We start from the raw sequence: 23,727 nt of genomic DNA, 5'->3' as shown, positions 1-23,727 counted from the left end.
TATGCCAAAAATTTTCTGTAAATTATTGTTGGAATGGAAAGATAAGACACAAGACGGATATATACACTCAGCATACTGAACATAAGTACTGTATTTGTTTATTATAACAATAAATCAATGGAATTAACATTATGAACATTCTGTTAAAGCGATCCATGGATAGAAAGACTTGTAGTTCTTAAAAGATAAATGTTAGTACAAGTATTAGAAATTTTATATTAAAACCCCTCTTAATGTTTTCGTTTTAATAAAATTTGTAAAATTTTGAACTAAAAAATAAACTAGTAGCTCGCCATTGTTGATGTCAATAATTACACTACGCTCATGGTGCTGAAACCCATAAAATCAGTCGCACCCAGGCGCCAGAAGAGGGCGACAAAAAAACAAAAAACACAAGTAACAAGTGGAAATGACACTTTGCCGTCATTTTAATCTGTTTGAGCGGGGCATGTGCGTTAAATGCGTCAAATATTTTAACGTGATTAATTAAGAAATATTAATTAATGCCTGTTAACGCGATAATTTTGACAACCCTACATATAATACATGTTTTTGGAAAGTTATTTTGAGGGTTTGAGGTTATTTAAGGGTACTTAAAGGGTTCATTCCAGCGTTGGAACGGAACTCACTCATAAATTGGGGACTACCTCTAGTGTGAGTTTTGTATAAAAACCCATCTCAGATTAAGCTTTTAAAAATTGGAGGAGCAGAACAACTTGGGACTACACGCATGACCTTCAAAAATGACACCATAATATGTACTGTTGCACGATAATTATTGGTCCGATAATTATCGGTCTGATAATAGGAATTATGACGTCATCCCGATAATTCCAATAACATTTATAATAGGACCGATAATATGTACTGTTCTGGCTTTACATTTTACACACTAGTATGGGAAATTAGTTGACCATTTGCGGGGCATTGCTCCCACCTGCTGGTCAGAATAATTCACTGCATCTACTTTTTGTTACAGTAGTTTGGTTCAATCACTTACACATTGCGGTGTCTAGCGGTAGCATTGACAGTCGTGAATGCTTTCTGTTATGTTTCCGCCTCAGAAATATATGTAAGTATTTTATGTTTACTATAACATATGGATCTGCAATATATGTCTACTTCTGTGGTGAAGGGTCATATGTACAGAACTTCATAAATTGTGTTATAGAAGCCAGCCAATGCTTTCGTAGCTCAAGCTAGTGTGCTATGCTATGCATATAATAGTTGTGTGTATAAGTTTATTTTGCAGTTTGTTGTATATTGAGTATTGAATATGTGCATTTTTCTGTTGTACTTTCACAATATTAAGACGAGTGTCTTCCCATAAAAGCAAGAAAAGACCAAGCCTTGTGGTTTATGGAAGTGCATTCATTCTTAGCTGGCTGTCAGGCAGTGCAGAAGTGAAACGCACTGTTTTGTTCATGTCATTATGAAAAATCTGGTGAGATCAAAGGCAAATCTATGTTGAATCCACCACGAGTTTTTTTTTTTTTTTTTTAAACCTCCAGGTGTTCAAAAACTCAGGTTATACATTTTAAAAATTATATATTTATAATCGGTTATCGGTATCGGCTTTGGGGAGCAGGAACTTATCGATATCGGTATCGGTTTTAAAAAATGGATATTGTGCACCCCTAGTAATATGCACACTAGACCAATTGCAGAGCTGGGTAGAAACGCGTTACATTTACTCAGTTACATTTACTTGAGTAACTTTTTGAGAAAAATGTACTTCAAAGAGTAGTTTTAACACACAATACTTTAACTTGATTAGATTTGTGAAGAAACGCTACTCTTGCTCCACTACTTTGGGTAACACTAGTAGTCATCTATTTTTATTCTACAAACAGTATTAGATTTTACGTCTTTTTTTTTTTTTTTTTGACAGCGATGCCAACAGTAGCTCTACCAGTTTCACCAATGAGACGTGGCAAGATTAATCACATGACTCCATTATACCAAAAGCACCGTAAAAAAAATATTTGACATAGAGCGCTGCCCACAACAACACACAATAGCACAGATTTTAACTTCTCTCCCAGTTTTTATTTGTGACCGATTGACCATGGAAAACCGGAGATATGATCCTATTAATTTCATAATAGGAACTATGAAGGAACTATTCACAATTCAACTATTCAAACTAGGAACAATTTTTTCCACTAGAGGGCACTCATGCTCTTTGGACAAAGGATGCTTCAGTTGTGTTGATTTTTTTTTTTTCTCCTGCTAGATTTTTTTGTGTATTTGGCTTAATGTGGTTATGTAATAGGTTATAGTATAGTACAATAATAACTGTCCATATATCTTTGTGCGGGGAAAAAAAAACCTAAAGATGTCCCGATCGATCGTTTTCAAAGTATCGGAATCGGCAAAAAAAATATCGGACATGCCTTTTTTAAATATATATATATATTTTTTTATTTAAATCGTTTTCTAATTGTATTTAACGTTACAGACAAAATGTCTTACACTCATCCAGAGTAGTTTTGGCTTAAAGTAGGGCTATCGCGTTAACGGTGGTAATTAATTTTTTTAAATTAATCACGTTAAGTAATTAACGCATGCGCTGCATGACCCACTCACGCATTGTCGCGCTCAATCTATAAAGACGCCGTTTTACCTATAGCTAGCGCTAAACGGCAGCGTATAATGAGTCGACAGAATTTTGACAGCCTTTGAAGCCATTTTTTATGTGGCTAAAGCCTTACACTACCTCTCTCAGCAAATTAAAAATAACGTGGGAGGCAATGTGGGGAACAAAGGTAGTAGTTGATCATTTTCTTAACACCCTATGTTCTTTCCCAACGCAGAGAAGATATATCAATTGGTGCCCCTACACACAGTCATGGTTGCACTTCCCATCATGCATTTGGGCAGAAGTTAAATGGCTGCAGTATCATTTACTGAAAGCTCAACAAATACACTAGATGGCAATATTTAGTCACAATATACAAAGTCACATTTATCCTTTAAGAATTACAAGTCTTTCTATCCGTGGATCCCTCTCACAGAAAGAATGTTAATAATGTAAATGCCATCTTGAGGATTTATTGTCATAATAAACAAATACAGTAGTTATGTACTGTATGTTGAATGTATATATTCATCCGAGTTTTATTCATTTTTTTCTTAATGCATTGCCAAAATGTATATGATCTGGAAAAATTATCGGGAATGATTGGAATTAAATCGGGAGTTAAAAAAAAAAAAGCAATCGGATCGGGAAATATCGGGATCGGCAGGTACTCAAACTAAAACGATTGGGATCGGATCCGGAGCAAAAAAAACTCCGGAGCAAAAAAAACATGATTGGAACAACCCTAAAAAAAACATTTAAAAAAAAAAAAAAAAAGAAAGAAAGAAATCAAACATCATAAGCAGTTACTCACAATGTTACTCATTACTTGAGTATTCTTCTCACCAAATACTTTTTTACTTGTTCTTCAGTACATTTTTTGGATGACTACTCTTACTTGAGTAATATTATTTTGAAGTAGCACTACTCTTACTTGAGTAAGATTTTTGGCAATTCTACCAAGCTCTTGCTAGTTGTTGGCAAATGATGATGATTAACAAAACATGCTATGTATGTATTCATGTTTGAATGGTAACTCCATCGCACTTGTGGAAAAGTACAAAGCACTGTAGTCCATATTCTTTTCTTTGTGCCAAGTACTGATGCGTGCCAACATGACCCAAGTGGTATATATAATGAGAAAAAGGTTCCAGTGTGACTAATAAAATGTAATACCCAGTGTATAACAAGTAAAAAGTCATAATGAAAGAAAAAAGATAAAAGTCATCATGGAGAAAAATCTCACGCTTGTCTAAGTGGGAATATTACGACAAAATGTGTAATGTATAGGGTGGGGCTGCAACTAACGATTATTTTTTTAAATGATTTATCAGAAGATTAATTAAATGATTAATCCGATATATGTCCAATTTTTTCAATTACCTTTACAATTTACCTTGAAGTTGTAAGTAGCAATGATGACAAAATAGATGACTATTCCTTCAAAAATAATATTTTAATACAACTTCCTGACTTAACTGTAGTCTCCAACGGTATCGGTTATCAAATTCATTGGCAACTGATGTATTAATCAATTTAATAGATTAGTTATTGCAGCCTTATGAAGAAGCTAGCTTAGACAGTAAGACTTGACAAAAATATGAATTGTTTTCCAAAGTAAAAGATTTTTGTTCATGTCCTACTTTGACTTAACAAAAATATGATGAAGAAATCTGATAATATATACAACTGAGAAGCCATATGTATGTTATAATTTTAAAAATTTGGACAAGTTAAAGGTGAAGAAGATTACGATTAAATAACAATTACAGTGGGGCAAATAAGTATTTAGTCAACTGTGCAAGTCTTTTCACTTGAAAATATTAGAGAGGCCTGTAATTGTCAGCATGGGTAACCCTCAACCATGAGAGACAGAATGTGGAGAGAAACCCAGAAAATCACATTGTTTGATTTTTAAAGAATTTATTTGCAAATCATGGTGGGAAATAAGTATTTGGTCAATACCAAAAGTTCATCTCAATACTTTGTTATGTACCCTTTGTTGGCAATAAAGGAGGCCAAACGTTTTCTGTAACTCTTCACAAGATTTTCACACACCGTTGCTGGTATTTTGGCCCATTCCTCCATACAGATTTCCTCTAGAGCAGTGATGTTTTGGGGCTGTCGTTGGGCAACACGGACTTTCAACTCCCTCCACAGATTTTCTATGGGGTTGAGATCTGGAGACTGGCTAGGCCACTCCAGGACCTTGAAATGCTTCTTACGAAGCCACTCCTTTGTTGCCCTGGCTGTGTGTTTGGGATCATTGTCATGCTGAAAGACCCAGCCATGTCTCATCTTCAATGCCCTTGATGACAGAAGGAGAATTTCACTCAAAATCTCTCGATACATGGCCCCATTCATTCTTTCCTTTACACAGATCAGTTGTCCTGGTCCCTTTGCAGAAAAACAGCCCCAAAGCATGATGTTTCCACCCCAATGCTTCACAGTGGGTATGGTGTTCTCCGGATGCAATTCAGTATTCTTTCTCCATGACTCCCTCGGCTATCCCTCCCTACAAACTGGACAATCACCCTAATCAAGGAACTCATACAAATCGACAACATTGCTTAAGTGCCATGCAATTAATAACTTTTGGGAAGATAATTCATGTGAAAAAAAAAAAGGGAAAAAAAAAGAAAAAGCTCATGTAATGTGATGTATGCAACTCTACCATGTTTGATTGTGCGTCTTTTAGCTGTTTGGGGGACGGGAAATGATAAGCATATTCTCCCGTCTGCCCCTTGTCCTTTTTCAGTTCTCTCTTCCTTCGGGCAAATCATACCAAATTTTGTAATCGTCAATGATACCGATGATGATGACAATAAATATTTCATTCATCCTCCAAACACGAGAACCTGTGTTCTTTTTTATCGGCTTATTTTTTTTGTTTGTTAATTGGCTGATAGTGAAAAAAAAGTCAATATATCGGCCAATATATAGTGGTTTACCTCTTCTCGAAATCTTACAAGTAGGGTTGTTCCGATCATGTTTTTTTGCTCGCGATCCGATCGTTTTAGTTTGAGTATCTGCCGATCCCGATATTTCCCGATCCGATTGCTTTTTTTAAATTCCCGATTCAATTCCAATCATTCCCGATAAATTTTCCCGATCATATACATTTTGGAAATGCATTAAGAAAAAAATGAATAAAACTCGGACGAATATACATTCAACATACAGTACATACTGTAAGTACTGTATTTGTTTATTATGACAATAAATCCTCTAGATGGCATTTACATTATTAACATTCTTTCTGTGAGAGGGATCCACAGAAAGAAAGACTTGTAATTCTTAAAGGATAAATGTGACTTTGTATATTGTGACTAAATATTGCCATTTAGTGTATTTGTTGAGCTTTCAGTAAATGATACTGTAGCCATTTAACTGTTCTGCCCAAATGCATGATGGGAAGTGCAACCATGACTCTGCGTAGTGGCACCAATTGATATATCTTCTCTGCGTTGGGAAATAACATAGGGTGTTAAGAAAAAGATCAACCACAACCTATCTTCCCCACATTGCTTCTCACAATATTTTTAATTGTTGGGAGAGGGATTTTAAGGCTTTGGCCAATTAAAAAAAGGCTCCAAAGACTGCCAAAATTCACGACTCATTTTACGCTACCTTTTACCTCTATATATAGATAAAACGGCGCCATTATAGATTGAACGCAACAATGCGTGAGTGGGTCGTGCAGTGCATGCGGTAATTGCGTTAAATATTTTAACGTGATTAATTTAAGAAAAATGTATTACCGCCGTTAACGCGATAAATTTGATAGCCCTATTTTAAGCCAAAACTAAAGATTCTTGATGAGTGTAAGACATTTTGTCTGTAACGTAAAATACAATTAGAAAACGATTCAATTAAAAAATATACATATATTAAAAAAAAGGCATGTCCGATATTTTTTTGCCGATTCCGATACTTTGAAAATGACGTGATCGGACGATGCTGATCGATCGGGACATCTTTACTTACAAGGTTCATGTTCTCCAAAGACAGATGTTCCCGTTTGGCTTACATCACCTGCACAGAAATCAGTGCAAATTTCATTTCACTGGTTCACTTAGCGGATAAATGATTGCCATGTACTGTTAAAGTAGGTACGCTGAATGTCCTAGCCAGTACCAAATGTTAAAGTAGTGCATGTTTGGGTTTTTTTATATTTAGAGCCCTGTTAGCCAGTGCAAAACACGGGAGTGAATCCAAACCTAATAGCCCCAATAAACCAGCCGGGATACAGTGCCTTGCAAAAGTATTCGGCCCCCTTGAACCTTGCAAGCTTTCGCCACATTTCAGGCTTTAAACATAAAGATATAAAATTTTAATTTTTTGTCAAGAATCAACAACAAGTGGGACACAATCGTGAAGTGGAACAACATTTATTGGATAATTTAAACTTTTTTAACAAATAAAAAACTGAAAAGTGGGGCGTGCAATATTATTCGGCCCCCTTGCGTTAATACTTTGTAGCGCCACCTTTTGCTCCAATTACAGCTGCAAGTCGTTGGGGGTATTTTTCTATCAGTTTTGCACATCGAGAGACTGACATTCTTGCCCATTCTTCCTTGCAAAACAGCTCGAGCTCAGTGAGGTTGGATGGAGAGTGTTTGTGAACAGCAGTCTTCAGCTCCTTCCACAGATTCTCGATTGGATTCAGGTCTGGACTTTGACTTGGCCATTCTAACACCTGGATACGTTTATTTTTGAACCATTCCATTGTAAATTTGGCTTTATGTTTTGGATCATTGTCCTGTTGGAAGATAAATCTCCGTCCCAGTCTCAGGTCTTGTGCAGATACCAACAGGTTTTCTTCCAGAATGTTCCTGTATTTGGCTGCATCCATCTTCTCGTCAATTTTAACCATCTTCCCTGTCCCTGCTGAAGAAAAGCAGGCCCAAACCATGATGCTGCCACCACCATGTTTGACAGTGGGGATGGTGTGTTCAGGGTGATGAGCTGTGTTGCTTTTACGCTAAACATATCGTTTTGCATTGTGGCCAAAAAGTTCAAATTTTGGTTTCATCTGACCAGAGCACCTTCTTCCACATGTTTGGTGTGTCTCCCAGGTGGCTTGTGGCAAACTTTAAACGAGACTTTTTATGGATATCTTTGAGAAATGTCTTTCTTCTTGCCACTCTTCCATAAAGGCGAGATTTGTGCAATGTACGACTGATTGTTGTCCTATGGACAGACTCTCCCACCTCAGCTGTAGATCTCTGCAGTTCATCCAGAGTGATCATGGGCCTCTTGGCTGCATCTCTGATCAGTTTTCTCCTTGTTTGAGAAGAAAGTTTGGAAGGACGGCCGGGTCTTGGTAGATTTGGTCTGATGCTCCTTCCATTTCAATATGATGGCTTGCACAGTGCTCCTTGAGATGTTTAAAGCTTGGGAAATCTTTTTGTATCCAAATCCGGCTTTAAACTTCTCCACAACAGTATCTCGGACCTGCCTGGTGTGTTCCTTGGTTTTCATAATGCTCTCTGCACTTTAAACAGAACCCTGAGACTATCACAGAGCAGGTGCATTTATACGGAGACTTGATTACACACAGGTGGATTCTATTTGTCATCATCGGTCATTTAGGACAACATTGGATCATTCAGAGATCCTCACTGAACTTCTGGAGTGAGTTTGCTGCACTGAAAGTAAAGGGGCCGAATAATATTGCACGCCCCACTTTTCAGTTTTTTATTTGTTAAAAAAGTTTAAATTATCCAGTAAATGTTGTTCCACTTTACGATTATGTCCCACTTGTTGTTGATTCTTGACAAAAAAAATTAAATTTCATATCTTTATGTTTAAAGCCTGAAATGTGGCGAAAGGTTGCAAGATTCAAGGGGGCCGAATACTTTTGCAAGGCACTGTATATAATGTGCTGAACATGACTCACTGGTGTTCTTATGTGTTTTTTCTGTCCTCAGCGTCCGTTGGAGAAGCCAGACGGCCTGGATGTGTCTGACCAGAGCAAAGAGCACCCGCAACACCTGTGTGAGAAATGTAAAGTCCTTGGTTACTACTGTCGGCGTGTGCAATAAACGTCTCCTGTCGCTGTGGTCCTAGAACCAAGAAGGTTTTACGAGTCATCCTCCGCTCCATCGACCCTCAAATCTAGTAACGTTTTAAGAGATGACATTCAGGAAACAACCGAGGAATACATTTGTGTCGAATCAGCTTCTCGAGCAGGAAACCCCGTTCAAGCATTTTCTCATTAGGCTCATGTTACAGTCATACGTTACCTCAACTTGGGGTTTGTCACCTTTGTGTTTACAGAAATCAGCCTTCAATTTCCCTGCCAAGTGAAATGTATCCGTGTGTTGTATATACATTTTATGCATCATTGCCACATTTAGGGTCAACAGCACATTTTTATTAACTGTGAATTAACTGAGGGATAATGTGCCATACATCCCGAGCTTATGCGTGGCCTATTTATTTTCTTATTGTCTAGTGTGCAATTCGACTTTGAACTGGGACAGAAAAACAACGTTTTCTAATGTTTGTATTCCGCATTGTTGCCTAAATGCTTCAACGTGTCTTTGGAAAATACTGTAGACTTATAATCGCTTCAATGTGTCAGACGAACCATCCACGCAGAGTCTGGTAAAAAACTTTTGTTATGTTTTTTTTTTTAGTGATCTTCATGCACAGGCTGAATATATATATATATATACTGTATATATATATGCCAGTTTTCATGCTTGCTGGAGGCAACGAAACGTCGTAAATGGAAAATACTGAAAGTTATGTGCAACAGCTGATTGTGGGGTGCAGAGGAGGGGATGAGGGTTGTTGGGAATGCGACCATTTAAAGCAACACTTGCTAACTTTTCAGTTTTGGTCGATTTTAATAACACTGGTGGACAAAAGCGCTAGTGTTTTGCCTTAAGGAAGACTGCGTTTCCCATGAGGACCAGTGCACACCCCGCACAATGTTGTAAAATCAGGGTCGCTTGCAGATGGATTAAACAACGTTTCTGTTTCCAGCTGCCACCCTCCTCAAAGTTAATTAGTGCTGGTGAAAGGAGATATAGACACCCTCAAGAGATAAAAGAGGTGTATTTAACTAGTTGTCAGTCGACATATCATCACAAATGTTATGAAAATATTATATAAAGGTGGAAAAGTTATCTAGTGTTGCTTTAAAGGCTAGTGAAGTGCAAAAAAAAAGAAGGAAGAATACAGGGAGAAGCAATAGTCGTTGTGATAAGGAGCAAAATTAAGGCCACCCTGAACTGAAATGTCTTACAATTTTGAAAAAAAGTTGAGAAGTTGTTGCGGGTGAAAAAGTAGGACGATAACACTAGGCAAAAAAAATGGACAAACTTTCACTCTTGGTGAAAATTACATTTAATTTTTAAATTTTCTGCGCGCCATTGAGCCACCGCCTGAGAAATATCAATGAAATCTATTAACACTATGTGCAGCGCATATGTAATTTTTCTACAACAATACTTAACTATATTTATAATCTCGTATGTACCTGTGGACGGATTATCAAAGCATGTGGCGAAAAAAAATATGTGAACGCACATACGTGACAGCGAGTCCCGCCTTTAATATTCTTGTCATTTTTTTTTCATGTCCTCTTTGTTTAGCAACCTCCTTGACTGACACTCAACCTTTTTATGACTTAAAAGAAATATTTGAATACCACCACTACCAACAATAATATTTATTTTGCACTTTTGCTGTTATTTTTCTTTGCATGTATTCATTTGATCACCTCATCCTTTTTTAAAAATATATTCATTTTATTGGCAATATCATTTTTCAACCAGAAAAAAATAGCTTTCAAAACCACATGGATTTGATCTAGTTTAAAATAAATAAATAAATAAAAGCAGGGTTTCCCCTAGGATTTTTTGAAGCAGTGTGGTGGGCTGCATCACAGTCGGACAGCCTTACTATATCGTGCCCTGGCGAAATTGCTTCATATGAGACAAATGAGAAGTTTTTTTTCCCCCAAAAAGAACCATAACAAACATCAATTTGAAACATTTAATTAGCCAAGCTAATGTCGTAGCTCTCGGCTTCGGTACATGCACGTAAAATGCTTAGCTGATTACAGCTACAATACCCCGACGTAATAATACGACTTTTTTTCTCGTAGCAATAGTACGACTTACAGTGCTGGCCAAAAGTATTGGCACCCCTTCAATTCTGTCAGAGAATGCTCAATTTCTCCCAGAAAATGATTGCAATTACAAATGCTTTGGAAGTAATATATTCACTTATTTTGCTTGCAATGAAAAAACACAAAAGAGAATGACATTTTTTTTTTTAATCATTATCATTTTACACAAAACTCCAAAAGTGGGCTGGACAAAAGTATTGGCACCCTTTGAAAAATCATGAGATGCTTCTCTAGTTTGTGTAACTAACAGCACCTGTTACTTACCTGTAACTAAATAATAACTAAATCCCATTTACAGCCAGTTAAAATGGATTAAAGTTGACTTAACCTCTATCCTGTGTCTTTGTGTGTACCACATTGAGCATGGGGAAAAGAAAGAAGACATAAGAACTGTCTGAGGACTTGAGAAGCAAAATTGTGAGGAAGCATGGGCAATCTCAAGGCTACAAGTCCATCTCTAAATACCTGAATGTTCCTGTGTCTACCGTGTGCAGTGTGATCCATAAGGGTAAAGCCCATGGCATTGTGGCTAACCTCCCTAGATGTCGACGGAAAAGAAAAATTGACGAGAGATTTCAACGAAAGATTGTGCGGATGGTGGATAAAGAACCTCGACTAACATCCAAACAAGTTCAAGCTGTCCCGCAGTCCGAGGGTACAACAGTGTCAACCCGTACTATCCCTCGGCGTCTGAATGAAAAGGGATTGTATGGTAGGATACCCAGGAAGACCCCACTTCTGACCCAGAAACATAAAAAAGCCATGCTGGGGTTTGCCAAAACTTACCTGAGAAAGCCAAAAACGTTTTGGAAGAATGTTCTCTTTTTGGGAAAAGGCATCAACATAGAGTTTACAGGGGGAAAAAAACTAGGCTTTCATAGAAGAAAACAATGTTCCCACAGTCAAACATGGCAAAGGTTTCCTGATGTTTTGGGGTTGCTTTGCTACCTCTGACACTGGACTGCTTGACCGTGTGCATGGCCTTATGAAGTCTGAAGACTACCACCACATTTTGCAGCATAATGTAGGGCCCAGTCTGATAAAGCTGGGTCTTCCTCAGAGGTCATGGGTCTTAACAACAGGCAAAACACACTTAAAAAAGCAATTGAAAATGGTTTGAAAGAAAGCAATTGAGACTTCTAAAGTGGCCAGCAATGAGCCCAGACCTGAATCCCATAGAACACCTGTGTAGAGATCTGAAAATGGAAGTTTGGAGAAGGCACCCTTCAAATCTCAGAGACCTGGATCGGATGGCCAAAGAAGTATGGTCTAAAATTCCAGCAGAGCTTTGTAAGAAACGTTGTTCGCAGTTATTTTATCTAAAGCAGGGGTAGCCAACTCCTGTCCTGGAGGGCCCCTATCCAGCTTGTTTTCCATGTCTTCCTCCTCCAACACACCTGACTCAAATCATCAGGATCGTTATCAGGCTTCTGAAGACCTTACGGATGAGCTGATCATTTGATTAAGGTGTTTTAAAGGAGGTAGACATAGAAAACAAGCTGGATAGGGACCCTCAAGGACCAGAGTTGGCTACCCCTGGTCTAAAGGTTGTGCTACCAAGTATTAGGCTGAGGGTGCAAATAGTTTAGTCCGGCCCATTTTTTAGAGTTTTGTGTAAAATGATAATGATTTAATTTTTTCATTCTTTTGTGTTTTTTCATTGCAAGCAAAATAATTGAAGATAGTACTAACAGAGCATTTGTACAGTAATTGCAATCATTTTCTGGGAGAAATTGAGCATTATCTGACGGAATTGCAGGGGTGCCAATACTTTTGGCCAGCACTGTACATCTCGTAGTCCTTTTTTCCCTTTTATTTGGCTCTAATACGTATTATCTTACCACAACAATAATAGTCCTTGTGTTAATGGACCCTCGTCCGTTGACAACTTAATTTTTTTCTAAATACTTCAAAATACTCGTCTGACTTTACAACCAGCGGCATTAGCAATGAAAAAATGCTAGCTAGGGCGTGACGATTCAGGTCAAACACATGCCATACTGAACTTAAATGTTTTTTTGATTTTGAAATTTGATGTGCTATTTCAGATGACTTCTGGCAAATAGTATTGTTTAAATATTGTTGTTTAAGTATTGTTAAATTCTACATATTATAAATTAGAATGTATCTTTAAAAGGCCTTTTCACATTAGCGTCAGCCCAGTGTGATGAGCGGTCAATGGCAAGCGCAAAACAGGAGGAGGCAGGTAGCCTGATATAGACGATGTCAGGAAGTGAAAAGCGGCAAACATATTTACTATAGTCCTTAGCACCAATGTGTTTATTTGTCATTGTTGCACAAGAAAACATCGGCTTTTCCTATTTCAAGGAGTTATAATAATTGTGTAAAGAGTTTTACTAGTTTCGGTGAAAAGGTGTTTTTTGTTGTTGTTGTTGTTGTTCGTGAACTACATTTCCAAACAAACGCACATCGAGGTACCATTTAGCTTAGCAAGGAGAGGTATGAGAGTCATTTTTCGAATGTCCCAGAGCTTGCGAAACTTAAAAAAAAGCACATTTATTAAGGTTTCGTCAGCCGTGATGCGTATATCCGTCTGCCGAAACAGCCTGATAGCACAGATATAAGTACGCCTGCCCCTCGTTGTTGAAGTTTGTGCGGTTGCGCTCTGAAAATAGAGCAAGGCTCTATTTTGGGCCCCACCTCTCGGCGCAAATTCATTCAAACTTGCAGTTCTGCCAAAGACGGCCGTCCACTGCTCGCTTTCGCCGAAAAGTCAGATCCAAAATACACAATGTCGCTGAACCCTTCACACTAGGCTGCCGCTAGTTTGAAACAGCCTTTAAAAAAACAGAACAAAACAAAACATCTCATTTGCCTGGTTTGGATGCCACAATCTTTTTTTTTTTTTTTTTTTGTAGGGGAAACCCTGTTAAAGTCAACAAAAAATAACATAAATAAATAAGATAAATAAATGACTGTTTTTTTTTTTACTTTGACTATTATATTAAAAAAAATTGTGCAAAAAACAAAAAAACAAAACCTCATAACTAAAATGTAACTGAAGTTGTAATGTCCTAAAATGTATTCTTTTGTACTGCAAAACATTAATTTTACAATTAGTTAAATTATTACTATATTATTATAACATTAATTTTGCTCACATAAGGATAGTATTATAGTATTTCTTTTCAGTGTGGCCTTAATACTTCCATGTATTGTGAGGATTTATGGAAAGTGACATTGTTGGTTTTATTTTTATTTTCATGTTTTTTACTAGAACAATTGAATCCACTACAGAAGATTCAAAAGTGCAGTTTTTATTGATGCAAAACTGCCTTAGCATCTTCATCAGGAAATACTTTTTTTATAGTACACTTTAAAGAAAGCTGTAAAAATGGCAGTCATACTATTTTTATATTGTACTATGGCATATATGCTTGGGGTGAGTTCATGAAACAAACAGGGGAAGTCAAAGTGGCAGAGCAGTTATGTTTTGTATTGACAAAAGAGTTGTCGTTGGTTTAGAAAAGTTTAAAATACAGGTAGTCCCCGGGTTACTACGTACCCAATTTACGTGATTTCGACTTTAAGAGGCCGAAGTTTCGTCAGCAATTTTGTCTACAATCGTTTTTTTTTTCTGTTTTGTTGTTTGTCGCTTAAACAGTACCGAGTTCCCGTTGCCGATTTTCATGTCAGGATCCTCTCCTGCCCCAGCAGCGTCGTTGCCGTCCTGCAGTTCCTTTTTGAGTTCGGAGGGCAGACTCGCGTTAAGAGAGGTGACGTTGCCAACCTGAACGGCCATGATATCACCCCTCTCTCGCCTCCCTACTCTTTCTACAGCGCCCTTTTCAAGGAAAGCCCGAATAGTCAAAGAAAATATAAGGGCATTTAACACAAAGGACCTCACAATATATTATTTTTAACTTTTTTTTTTAACTAATATGACGTATAATGCATGTTTTTGGATAGTTATTTTGAGATTTAGGGGTACTTAAAGGGTTAATTCCGATTTACGTGTAATTCGGGTTACGTCACCAGGGTAGGAACTGGTTCGAAACCCGGGGATTACCTGTATCAGTAATAGGAAACAATGGTGTTTGTTCCGTCTAAAGCTCCCCCTACAGTTAGCACGCACAACTTATTTTTAAGACTGAATTAACACTCATGTCCAAGTCACCTGATTTTGAGTCCTGGTCTGATACCGAAAAAGTTTTTTTTAACAAAAAGTTCCAAACATGTTACTGTCCCACCGTGCCGCCTTCGTAATGTGAAATATTTTTCAACAAGAATAATGTAGAAAAACACTTGTCTTTATTAAAGAACAGACTCTCACTTACACAATGAGTTGCCACAGAACACTAACCGCTAGTGTGGAACAAGCTAAACAATGATTGACACATTTTGTGCCTTGAATCATTGAGCTACCAAGAAAAACATATAAAACATATATATATATATATATAATTTAATTAAAAACCAGATCCTTTTCACCTGATTCCGATTCTCTGAAAAATGGCACAATCAACCCGATTTCCGATTACGTGATCCCTACTTGTGATGATAAATATTGAGGATAAACATGAACAGTACAGTATGTCTTTAAACATACATTGTCTTCTCAACATCACAAAAACACTAAGGGGTTGTTTACATGGTGACTCTCTGAGAATACGAAAAATTTCAAATTTGCATTTATATGGGCCTGTCTCCATTCGAACAATGTTGAAATTCCGCATGAAAATGATTAAGTATTCATGCCAGGCCCTAGCGGGCAGTGCAGATTTACAAGGCGACAGCGAATAATGCACTTTGACCCCAACAAGCTCCTCAGTCCGGAAAAAAATATGCCCGCCCACTCGAAGCAATGGCATTTTTCTTTTGTTCAAAAAGGCACAAAAATGGAAACATTCAACATATTTAATTTAAAAATATTATTAAAACAGTCAATTAAAGCCAACATTCCGCCATATTTGCTGTTTTTAATGTTTAGTAGCACTGCTGCGCACGCCCAATGTGACGTTTACGAGTGCTGCCGTTGTCGGCGCGGTCCCGCGCCGCTTGAGCTTTTGATATTCATACAAGCAAGCCCCCCTCAATCCCCCGCAATCGAATTCTTCCACTTTGGAGGCAGGATTCAGAATTTTTAGTCTTCGCCGACACCATATGCACGCGAGGCGAGTCCGCTACTCAGTCATTGCGTCTTTGTGTCGCAGAGTCACCATGTAAACTGCCCCTAAACCTGTGATTAGCTGGCAACCAGGTCAGGGTTTACCCCGCCGACTGCTGTTAGCAAGCTGTGATTGGCACTAGCACCCCCGCGACCCTCATGAGGATAAGCGGTATGGAGTAAGAATTAAACAAACTTGCAGTTTGCCAGTTATTTGTTAGCTTCCGGGCTCCGGAGTAGCTAAGCTAGCGCGAGTCAATGGTGCCTCCTTAGCATGCCAATGAAAAACGATATTAACAGATCTAACATAGTCAAATAAATTGTAGATAGATCATTAAATCATTATTCGAAATACCTATGCGGCCAAAACGATGTCACACCAACCTGCCGTAATTCATTTCATTCTGCAGGACTTTTTTTTTTTTTTTTTTTTAAGATGCGTAATGCGGCCACAAAAGAGAGGAGTGCTCCGGCCACTCTTGCTTAGTCTGCTGGGGAGTACCTTTCATTCCCACATAAAAAAAAAAAACAAACAGACAAAAAAATGTAAATAAGCGGTTAAAAAAAACAAATATAATATCACGCTGTCCTGCTTGCCTAGACTTGCCCATTCCCTGCAGAGCTGCTGGATTACAACTGTTTGTGTTCATACTACAATTATTGACATGCAATGCAAAAGTTTTAATAACTTTATCTTGAAAACATAGCCAACACTATTGATTGCGTGGGTCATTGGTGATTCTCATGCGTGCTTATTATTGGTATCCTAAGCAGGCACCATTGACTCATGCTAGCTTAGCTACTCTGTAGCCCTGAATCTTAATAACTAACAAACTGCACGGAACTTGTAGGAATCAACTCCACCGACTAATAAACCCTTGCAAGAGTCCACAATGTATCGTGCCAGACATCAATTTCTGATGAATGATCGACTATATGCCTGCCTTACTAAGTCACTAAATAGAGTATTAATGAAGAGCAGTTTAGTTTGTTCAAACTGATGTAGCAAGTGTAGCAACTTTGTCAGCTCCTACTTTTCTCCATATTTCAATGTTTCAACACCCCTAAAATGTTTGTACGTTGTTTATTTTAGTGCTTCATCATTGGGAACAATACACTTTATTGCTTAGGGGGAGACAGACTTAAAAACAGGCCTGAAAGAGTGTTTAGTCTGGGCCACTATGCATGAAAACCTCCTTTAAAAATAAAAAATCATTCAACCAACAAATGCTGATTACAGAATGCAAGAAACATTTGTTTGCTTTATATATTTAGTCTACTGTATATACCGGTACAGTATATCTGGGGGAAATGGTTTAACACCCCTGCACTATGTGAAGACACCAGCAGACCACCGTGAAGTTTGCCCTGCATCAGGCAGAAGTTTATAGAAATATTGTCATTTGTTTGTGCTCATTTATGCTAAAAAGATTGTCGTTTGTTCTGCTATTGTTCTTGAGATATTTACAATTCTTCTATAGGTCAATCTGAGGTCAACCAGCCTCCCATTTTTATCAAAAATGGCTAAAAATAGTGTCAATCATTTGTGCTACGATGGTGCTGGTTTGTGCTGTAAAAATTTTCGTTTGTGCTGCTATCGTTTTTAAGATATTGAGATTAGGGTTGTTCCGATCATGTTTTTTTGCTCCCCGATCCGATCCCGATCGTTTTAGTTTGAGTATCTGCCGATCCCGATATTTCCCGATCTGATTGCTTTTTTTTGTGCTCCTGATTCAATTCCAATCATTCCCGATCATTTTTCCCGATCATATACATTTTGGCAATGCATTAAGAAAAAAATGAATAAAACTCGGATGAATATATACATTCAACATACAGTACATAAGTACTGTATTTGTTTATTATGACAATAAATCCTCAAGATGGCATTTACATTATTAACATTCTTTCTGTGAGAGGGATCCATGGATAGAAAGACTTGTGACTTTGTATATTGTGACTAAATATTGCCATCCAGTGTATTTGTTGAGCTTTCAGTAAATGATACTGTAGCCATGTCCAAATGCATGATGGGAAGTGGAACCATGACTGTGCGTAGTGCTACCAATTGATATATCTTCTCTGCGTTGGGAAATAACATAAGGTGTTAAGAAAAAGATCAATTGCTACCTTGCTTCCCCACATTCCTTCCCATGATATGTCTAATCATAGGGAAAGGGATTGTAAGGCTTTAGCCAATTAAAAAAAGGCTCCAAAGGCTGCCAAAATTCACTGTACTCATTTTACGCTGCCTTTTATCTTTCTATATAGGTAAAACGGCGCCGTTACAGATTGAGAGTGACAATGCGTGAGTGGGTCGTGCAGCGCATGCATTAATTGCGTTAAATATTTTAATGTAATAATTAAAAAAAAAAATTAATTACCGCCGTTATCAGGATTAATTCGATAACCCTACCTTAAGCCTAAACTAAAGACTCTGGATGAGTGTAACATATTATGTCTGTAACGTTAAATACAATTAGAAAACGATTTAATTAAAAAATATACTGTATATATATTTAAAAAAAGGCATGGCCGATATTCTTTTGCCGATTCCGATACTTTGAAAATGACGTGATCGGACCCGATTGATCAGGATGCGGATCGATCGGGACATCTCTAGTTTTAATTACATACTTTAGTAAAAGAGAACAATTGTGGCCTATTAGCGCCTACAAATCTTTAAATCCGAGGTTCCCTTTAATATCTCAAAAGCAATAGCGAGCACTTTTTTCTTTTTTTTCAGCACAAACGAATGTTTCTATAAATTTGCGTCTAATGGGGGGCCAATTTCACGGAGTTCACCCCCAGGCCTTTCAAACACAGTGATGCCTTTTTTGATGCGACCATAGTGTAGTAACATCAAAAAGTCTACCTAGTGACGATGTAAATGGCACATCAGGAGCAAACAAAAGCAGTTAAACAAATAAAAATAGCTTATTTTGTCTTGAAATTGAATTAAAACTTGACTTTTCTATTAGCAATTCAGTATATATATCCTATATATAAAAAAACGTATATACAATATGTGTATTTTGCAAAACGTATAATTTTTTTTAAATAGCAATCTAACTTGAGTTATGACGTATTTTTATGAACGAACGACTGTCTATGTATATATTTGATGGCCATCATTTTGAAAGTTATGATATATTACAGCCTTTTTTGTGTGTTTGTGAAGAAGGGCCTTTGCTGAGAAGACACCTGGGAGTTTTCTTTCCTTTTGAATCTTTTACAATAATCCGCAGAGGTATTTATGTGTTTTTTTGCAACACTTTTTGTATAGAATATGCAAACAAAGTTAGACTACGGAGAAAATATTGATGTCTAAATAGGTTATTAAAAAAAAAGAAGAGAAAAAGCAGGTACATAATCTTACTCAAATATAGGTCAGTGTGTTTTTTGTTATTACCGTAGTAAAATAATCTGCAATATGTTACTAATTATGTGCTGATATACAAAACATGTATAGTAGTTTTAATGCTAAAAAGTATATCGTTTCATACATGCAGAATGTCCCGGCGCCACTGTATGAGCACGTTAAAACTGTGAGACCCAGCTTTCCTGAGCTGATCTATTATGGGATGTTACAGTGTTATTGGCTGTTGGCTGTATTAGCTGTTCGCTCATGACAAAGAACTTGTTGACAGTTTGCATGTGCATGTGTCAAAAGAAGTATTACGTTTGTGCAATGATACAAGTGTTTTTATTATTTAATTTTTTTATTTAGTTGCAGTATTACATTTACAGCTGTACTATTTACGGAATGTATAATGTGTTAACTAAATACGTGTATCACTTGTTACACAATATTGCAACACGTTTGAAAAAACAAAACAAAACAAAAAAGTACTCTTGGGAGGTTTTTCTGATAAAAATGAAGGACATTCATGGTTGTGAGAGTCGACCGACTGGGTCTGTTTTTCATGTCCATGAAATGGCATTCCAAACTGTGCCTTATTTGTTAGCTAGAAAACAAGTTTTAGTGCCCTAGTGATGTCTACTTTGATGAATAAAATTCTGACTGAACGTCTGCCTTCTTTTACAGGCTTTGTGTGTGGTTTTGTTTTAACATCAACACAAAAAGCAACACAGTCATGGTCTGCCTTAGGGGGACCTCTTTTGGTCATGCACTATAAAAGTAATACAAATGTTAGTTTTGGTAATTACCTAGCAGAAGGTTCCATGTCTTTTTTTTTTTTACATTTATTTTGCATTGTTGCGATATATTTACAATCCATTAAATTACTACAGTCCCTGACAAAAGTCTTGTCGCTTATCCATTTTGTAGACACAAATGCTAATAACCTGACTTTTAATTATTCAATTGGTTTCAGAAATGGCTCATATGAAAGCTAAGACCCTCCCAAATGATGTTGAATGTACAAAAATGTATTTGTTTCACTGAAAAAAGATTCATCATTTAATGAAGACATAAAGGTCAAATTTTGCCAAGACAAAAGTTTTGTCGCATATAGAAAGTAGTGAGAAAATTGAACAAAAAAATGTACTTCAAATACAAAAATATGTTACATACCATAAGCGAATTAAGTAGTGGTGCTGTGAGATCCAAATTTAATATTTTGTATGACTTCCATGGGCTTTGGCAAGGAATCATACAATTTGTTGATGAAGTCATCAGGAACATCAAAGAAGCAGTCTTGCATGCCTTCCAGAGTTCATCAACATTCTTGGGTTTCGTCTTCCATGCTTCCTCTTTCATCCTACTCCAGACATTCTCAATGATGTTCATGTCTGGTGACAGGGCTGGCCAGTCCTGGACGATCTTGATCTTTGCCTTGAGGAACTTTGAGGTAGAGATGGAAGTATGCGATGGAGCACCATCCTGCTGCAGAATTTGTCCCTTTTTATGGTTAGGAATGTAAGAGGCAGATAAGATTTGTTCATATTTCAGACTATTTATGTTGCCTTCCACCCTGCAGATCTTTCAGGGTGACGACAAACAAAAAACAGTGTGGCATTTGCCAAGGCCCACAGCCTGTCAAAAGGATGGACGCTGGAAAAGTGGCAAAAGGTGGATTTTGCAGATTAATCTTCCATTGAATTACACCACAGTCGTCGCAAATATTGCAGACCTACTGGAGCCCGCATTGGATCCGAGATTCACTCAGAAAACAGTGAAGTTTGGTGGTGGCAAAATCAGATGGACAGAAGTGGTCAACTGGAACAGCAGAAATTAAGTTGGGACAATCAGAGGCACTTTGGCAGATGTGTGCTGACTCCGATTTCGCACGAGTTAGAATGCGATTTGCTAATTGTCAACACAGCTACATTTGCAGTGTGTTCAGTCCACCGTCGTTTAGTTCTACCCCCCGTGTATCCTTTGAATCAGAGGATGTCATCATTAATCATCAATATTTCTTATTTTAAATATTCTAAAAATAATCTTCATAACTCATCTTACTTTAAATATTACAGGTAGTCCCCAGGTTAGGACGTACTCGACTTACGTGATTTTGACTTTACGACGCCTGAGCATTGTCCGCCATTTTGTTTCCAGTTGTCTTTTTATCGCATAAACAGTAACTTGCTGTATCTCACAGTATCTTATTTTTTACGTTACTTTATTAATACGACGTGGTCAGTCCTCTCCAACGTGAAGTTGTTCAGCTTTACAGACAGCAAATAAGGCAATTGTCCGTTTCGAAGGTTTTTACCTTCACTCGATAATTTGTAAAGCTGTAACACATACAGTGGGGAGAACCATTGACAGTGTATCAAATACTTGATACACTGTCAATGGGAAACCCCATTGGCAGTGTATCAAATACTTGTTCTCCCCACTGTATGTACAGTGTGTCACAAAAATGAGTACACCCCTTGCATTTCTGCAGATATTTAACTATATCTTTTCATGGGACCACACTGACAAAATGACCCTTTGACACAATGAAAGGTAATCTGCTGCTTATATAATAAATTTATTTTCCCCTCAAAATAGCTCAAAATATAGCCATTAATATCGAGACCCCTGGCAACAAAAGTGAGTACACCCCTTAGAAACTACGTACATCCCTAAATGTCCAAATTGAGTACTGCTTGTCATTTTCCCTCCAAAATGTCATGTGACTCATTACAGGAGTGCTATCAGTATTGCTGCAGAGATTGAAGAGGTGGGGGTGGGGTCAGCCTGGTATTGCTCAGACCATACGCCGCACTCTACATAAAATTGGTGTGCATGGCTGTCACCCCAGTAGGAAGCCTCTTCTGAAGACGGTACACAAGAAAGCCCGCCTGTCTCATCAGACCATAGGACATGGTTCCAGTAATCCATGTGCTTTGTTGACATGTTTTCAGCAAACTGTTTGCGTTATTTCTAGTGTACCGTCTTCAGAAGAGGCTTCCTCCTGGGGTGACAGCCATGCACACCAATTTGATGTAGAGTGCGGTGTATGGTCTGAGCACTAACAGGCTGACCCCCCACCTCTTCAATCTGCAGCAATGCTGACAGCACTCCTGTAATGACTCACAGGACATTTTGGAGGGAAAATGACAAGCAGTATTCAATTTGGACATTTAGGGATGTACGTAGTTTCTAAAGAGTGTACTCACTTTTGTTGCCAGATGTTTAGACATTAATTTGCAATATTTTGAGTTGAGGGGGAAATAAACGCTATCATATAAGCTGCACACAGACTACTTTTCATTGTGTCAAAGTGTCATTTTGTCAGTGTTGTCCCATGAAAAGATATAAATATCTGCAGAAATGCAACGGATGTACTCACTTTTGTGATACACTTTACATTCATGTTCAAAATGACACACATTTTAAAAATAAAACACTTGACACAAAATAATTGGTGTTCAAACGTCATCTAGTCTTATCAATATGTAAATTTAGTTTAAATTAGCCTAATTTGCCTAACAAAAAAACGCTAACTTAAATGCTATGAATGCTAACGTATTTACAATTCTCATAGCAAATCGCTCACACATAACGCTACAAACTTTAGCTCTAAACTTAAAAATGCATACACAATCATAAATTAGCTGAAATAACTTCTAGCCTGATGTGGGCCAAACCAGAGTGCAGCTATCCTTTATCCATGTGAGATGTCTGAGTCTGCACCTCAGTCATACAAGGCAACACTACAGCCAGACACACCGCTGCCACCAGAGGACATTGTATCCGCCACAACTGAACAAAATACAATACTTTTGGACTTTTTTGGATAGTTATTTAGAATTTTTAAAGTTAATTCCGACTTGCGCCAGCGTAGGAACAGAACTCGTTCGTAACCCGGGACTACCTGTATTAATCTATTACTGGTATTTATTCAAAGTAACAATGTATTTGATATTTTAGTCAATAGTGTCTGTGAAGCCTTTTGGTGATTTGTTTAACCTAGCATTTAAATGGGGTGTTTAAACATTTTATATCCACCAATAGAAGAAATAAACCATATCTTTAGTCCAATTTTTCATCAAATCACTCTGCACAAATCATACCATAAGAAGAATAAAGCATCTGAAATGTGAAAAAAAGCATAACGGTTTGCAATTTGAGAGTTTTAAAACTTCATATTGGTCAATGATTTGTAAAAATTAACGTAATGTAGGGACTGACCAATAGTATCGATTTGTAAAAATAAAAAGATGTATTTAAAAAAAATAAATCGATGACAGAATTTAGACATACAGTATCACAAAAGTGAGTACACCCCTTGCATTTCTGCAGATATTTAAGTATATCCTTTCATGGGACAACACTGACAAAATGACACTTTGACACAATGAAAAGTAGTCTGTGTGTAGCTTACATTACATAGTTAATTTATTTTCCCCTCAAAATAACTCAAAATATAGCCATTAAATCTAAACCCCTGGCAACAAAAGTGAGTACACCCCTTA

General features: G+C 37.4%; 1 protein-coding gene and 1 long non-coding RNA gene across 3 annotated transcripts in view; both read left to right on the top strand.

Moving 5' to 3' along the window:
• Positions 1-12,213, top strand: part of zcchc24 (zinc finger, CCHC domain containing 24) — a 149,361-nt gene extending 137,148 nt beyond the window's left edge. The window contains exon 4 of the mRNA XM_057849285.1: positions 8,515-12,213. Within this exon, the coding sequence (XP_057705268.1) occupies positions 8,515-8,628 (114 nt within the window). The 3' untranslated portion in view covers positions 8,629-12,213. The remainder of the gene's footprint in view (positions 1-8,514) is intronic.
• The window catches only part of LOC130923510 (uncharacterized), a 226,808-nt gene that overhangs the window by 178,372 nt on the left and 24,709 nt on the right, over positions 1-23,727 (top strand). The gene's annotated exons all lie outside the window — the stretch shown is intronic.

This window comes from Corythoichthys intestinalis, chromosome 10 (genome assembly GCF_030265065.1).
Source record: "Corythoichthys intestinalis isolate RoL2023-P3 chromosome 10, ASM3026506v1, whole genome shotgun sequence".
Lineage (NCBI taxonomy): Eukaryota > Metazoa > Chordata > Actinopteri > Syngnathiformes > Syngnathidae > Corythoichthys > Corythoichthys intestinalis.
This window is presented reverse-complemented; position numbering and strand designations above follow the sequence as displayed.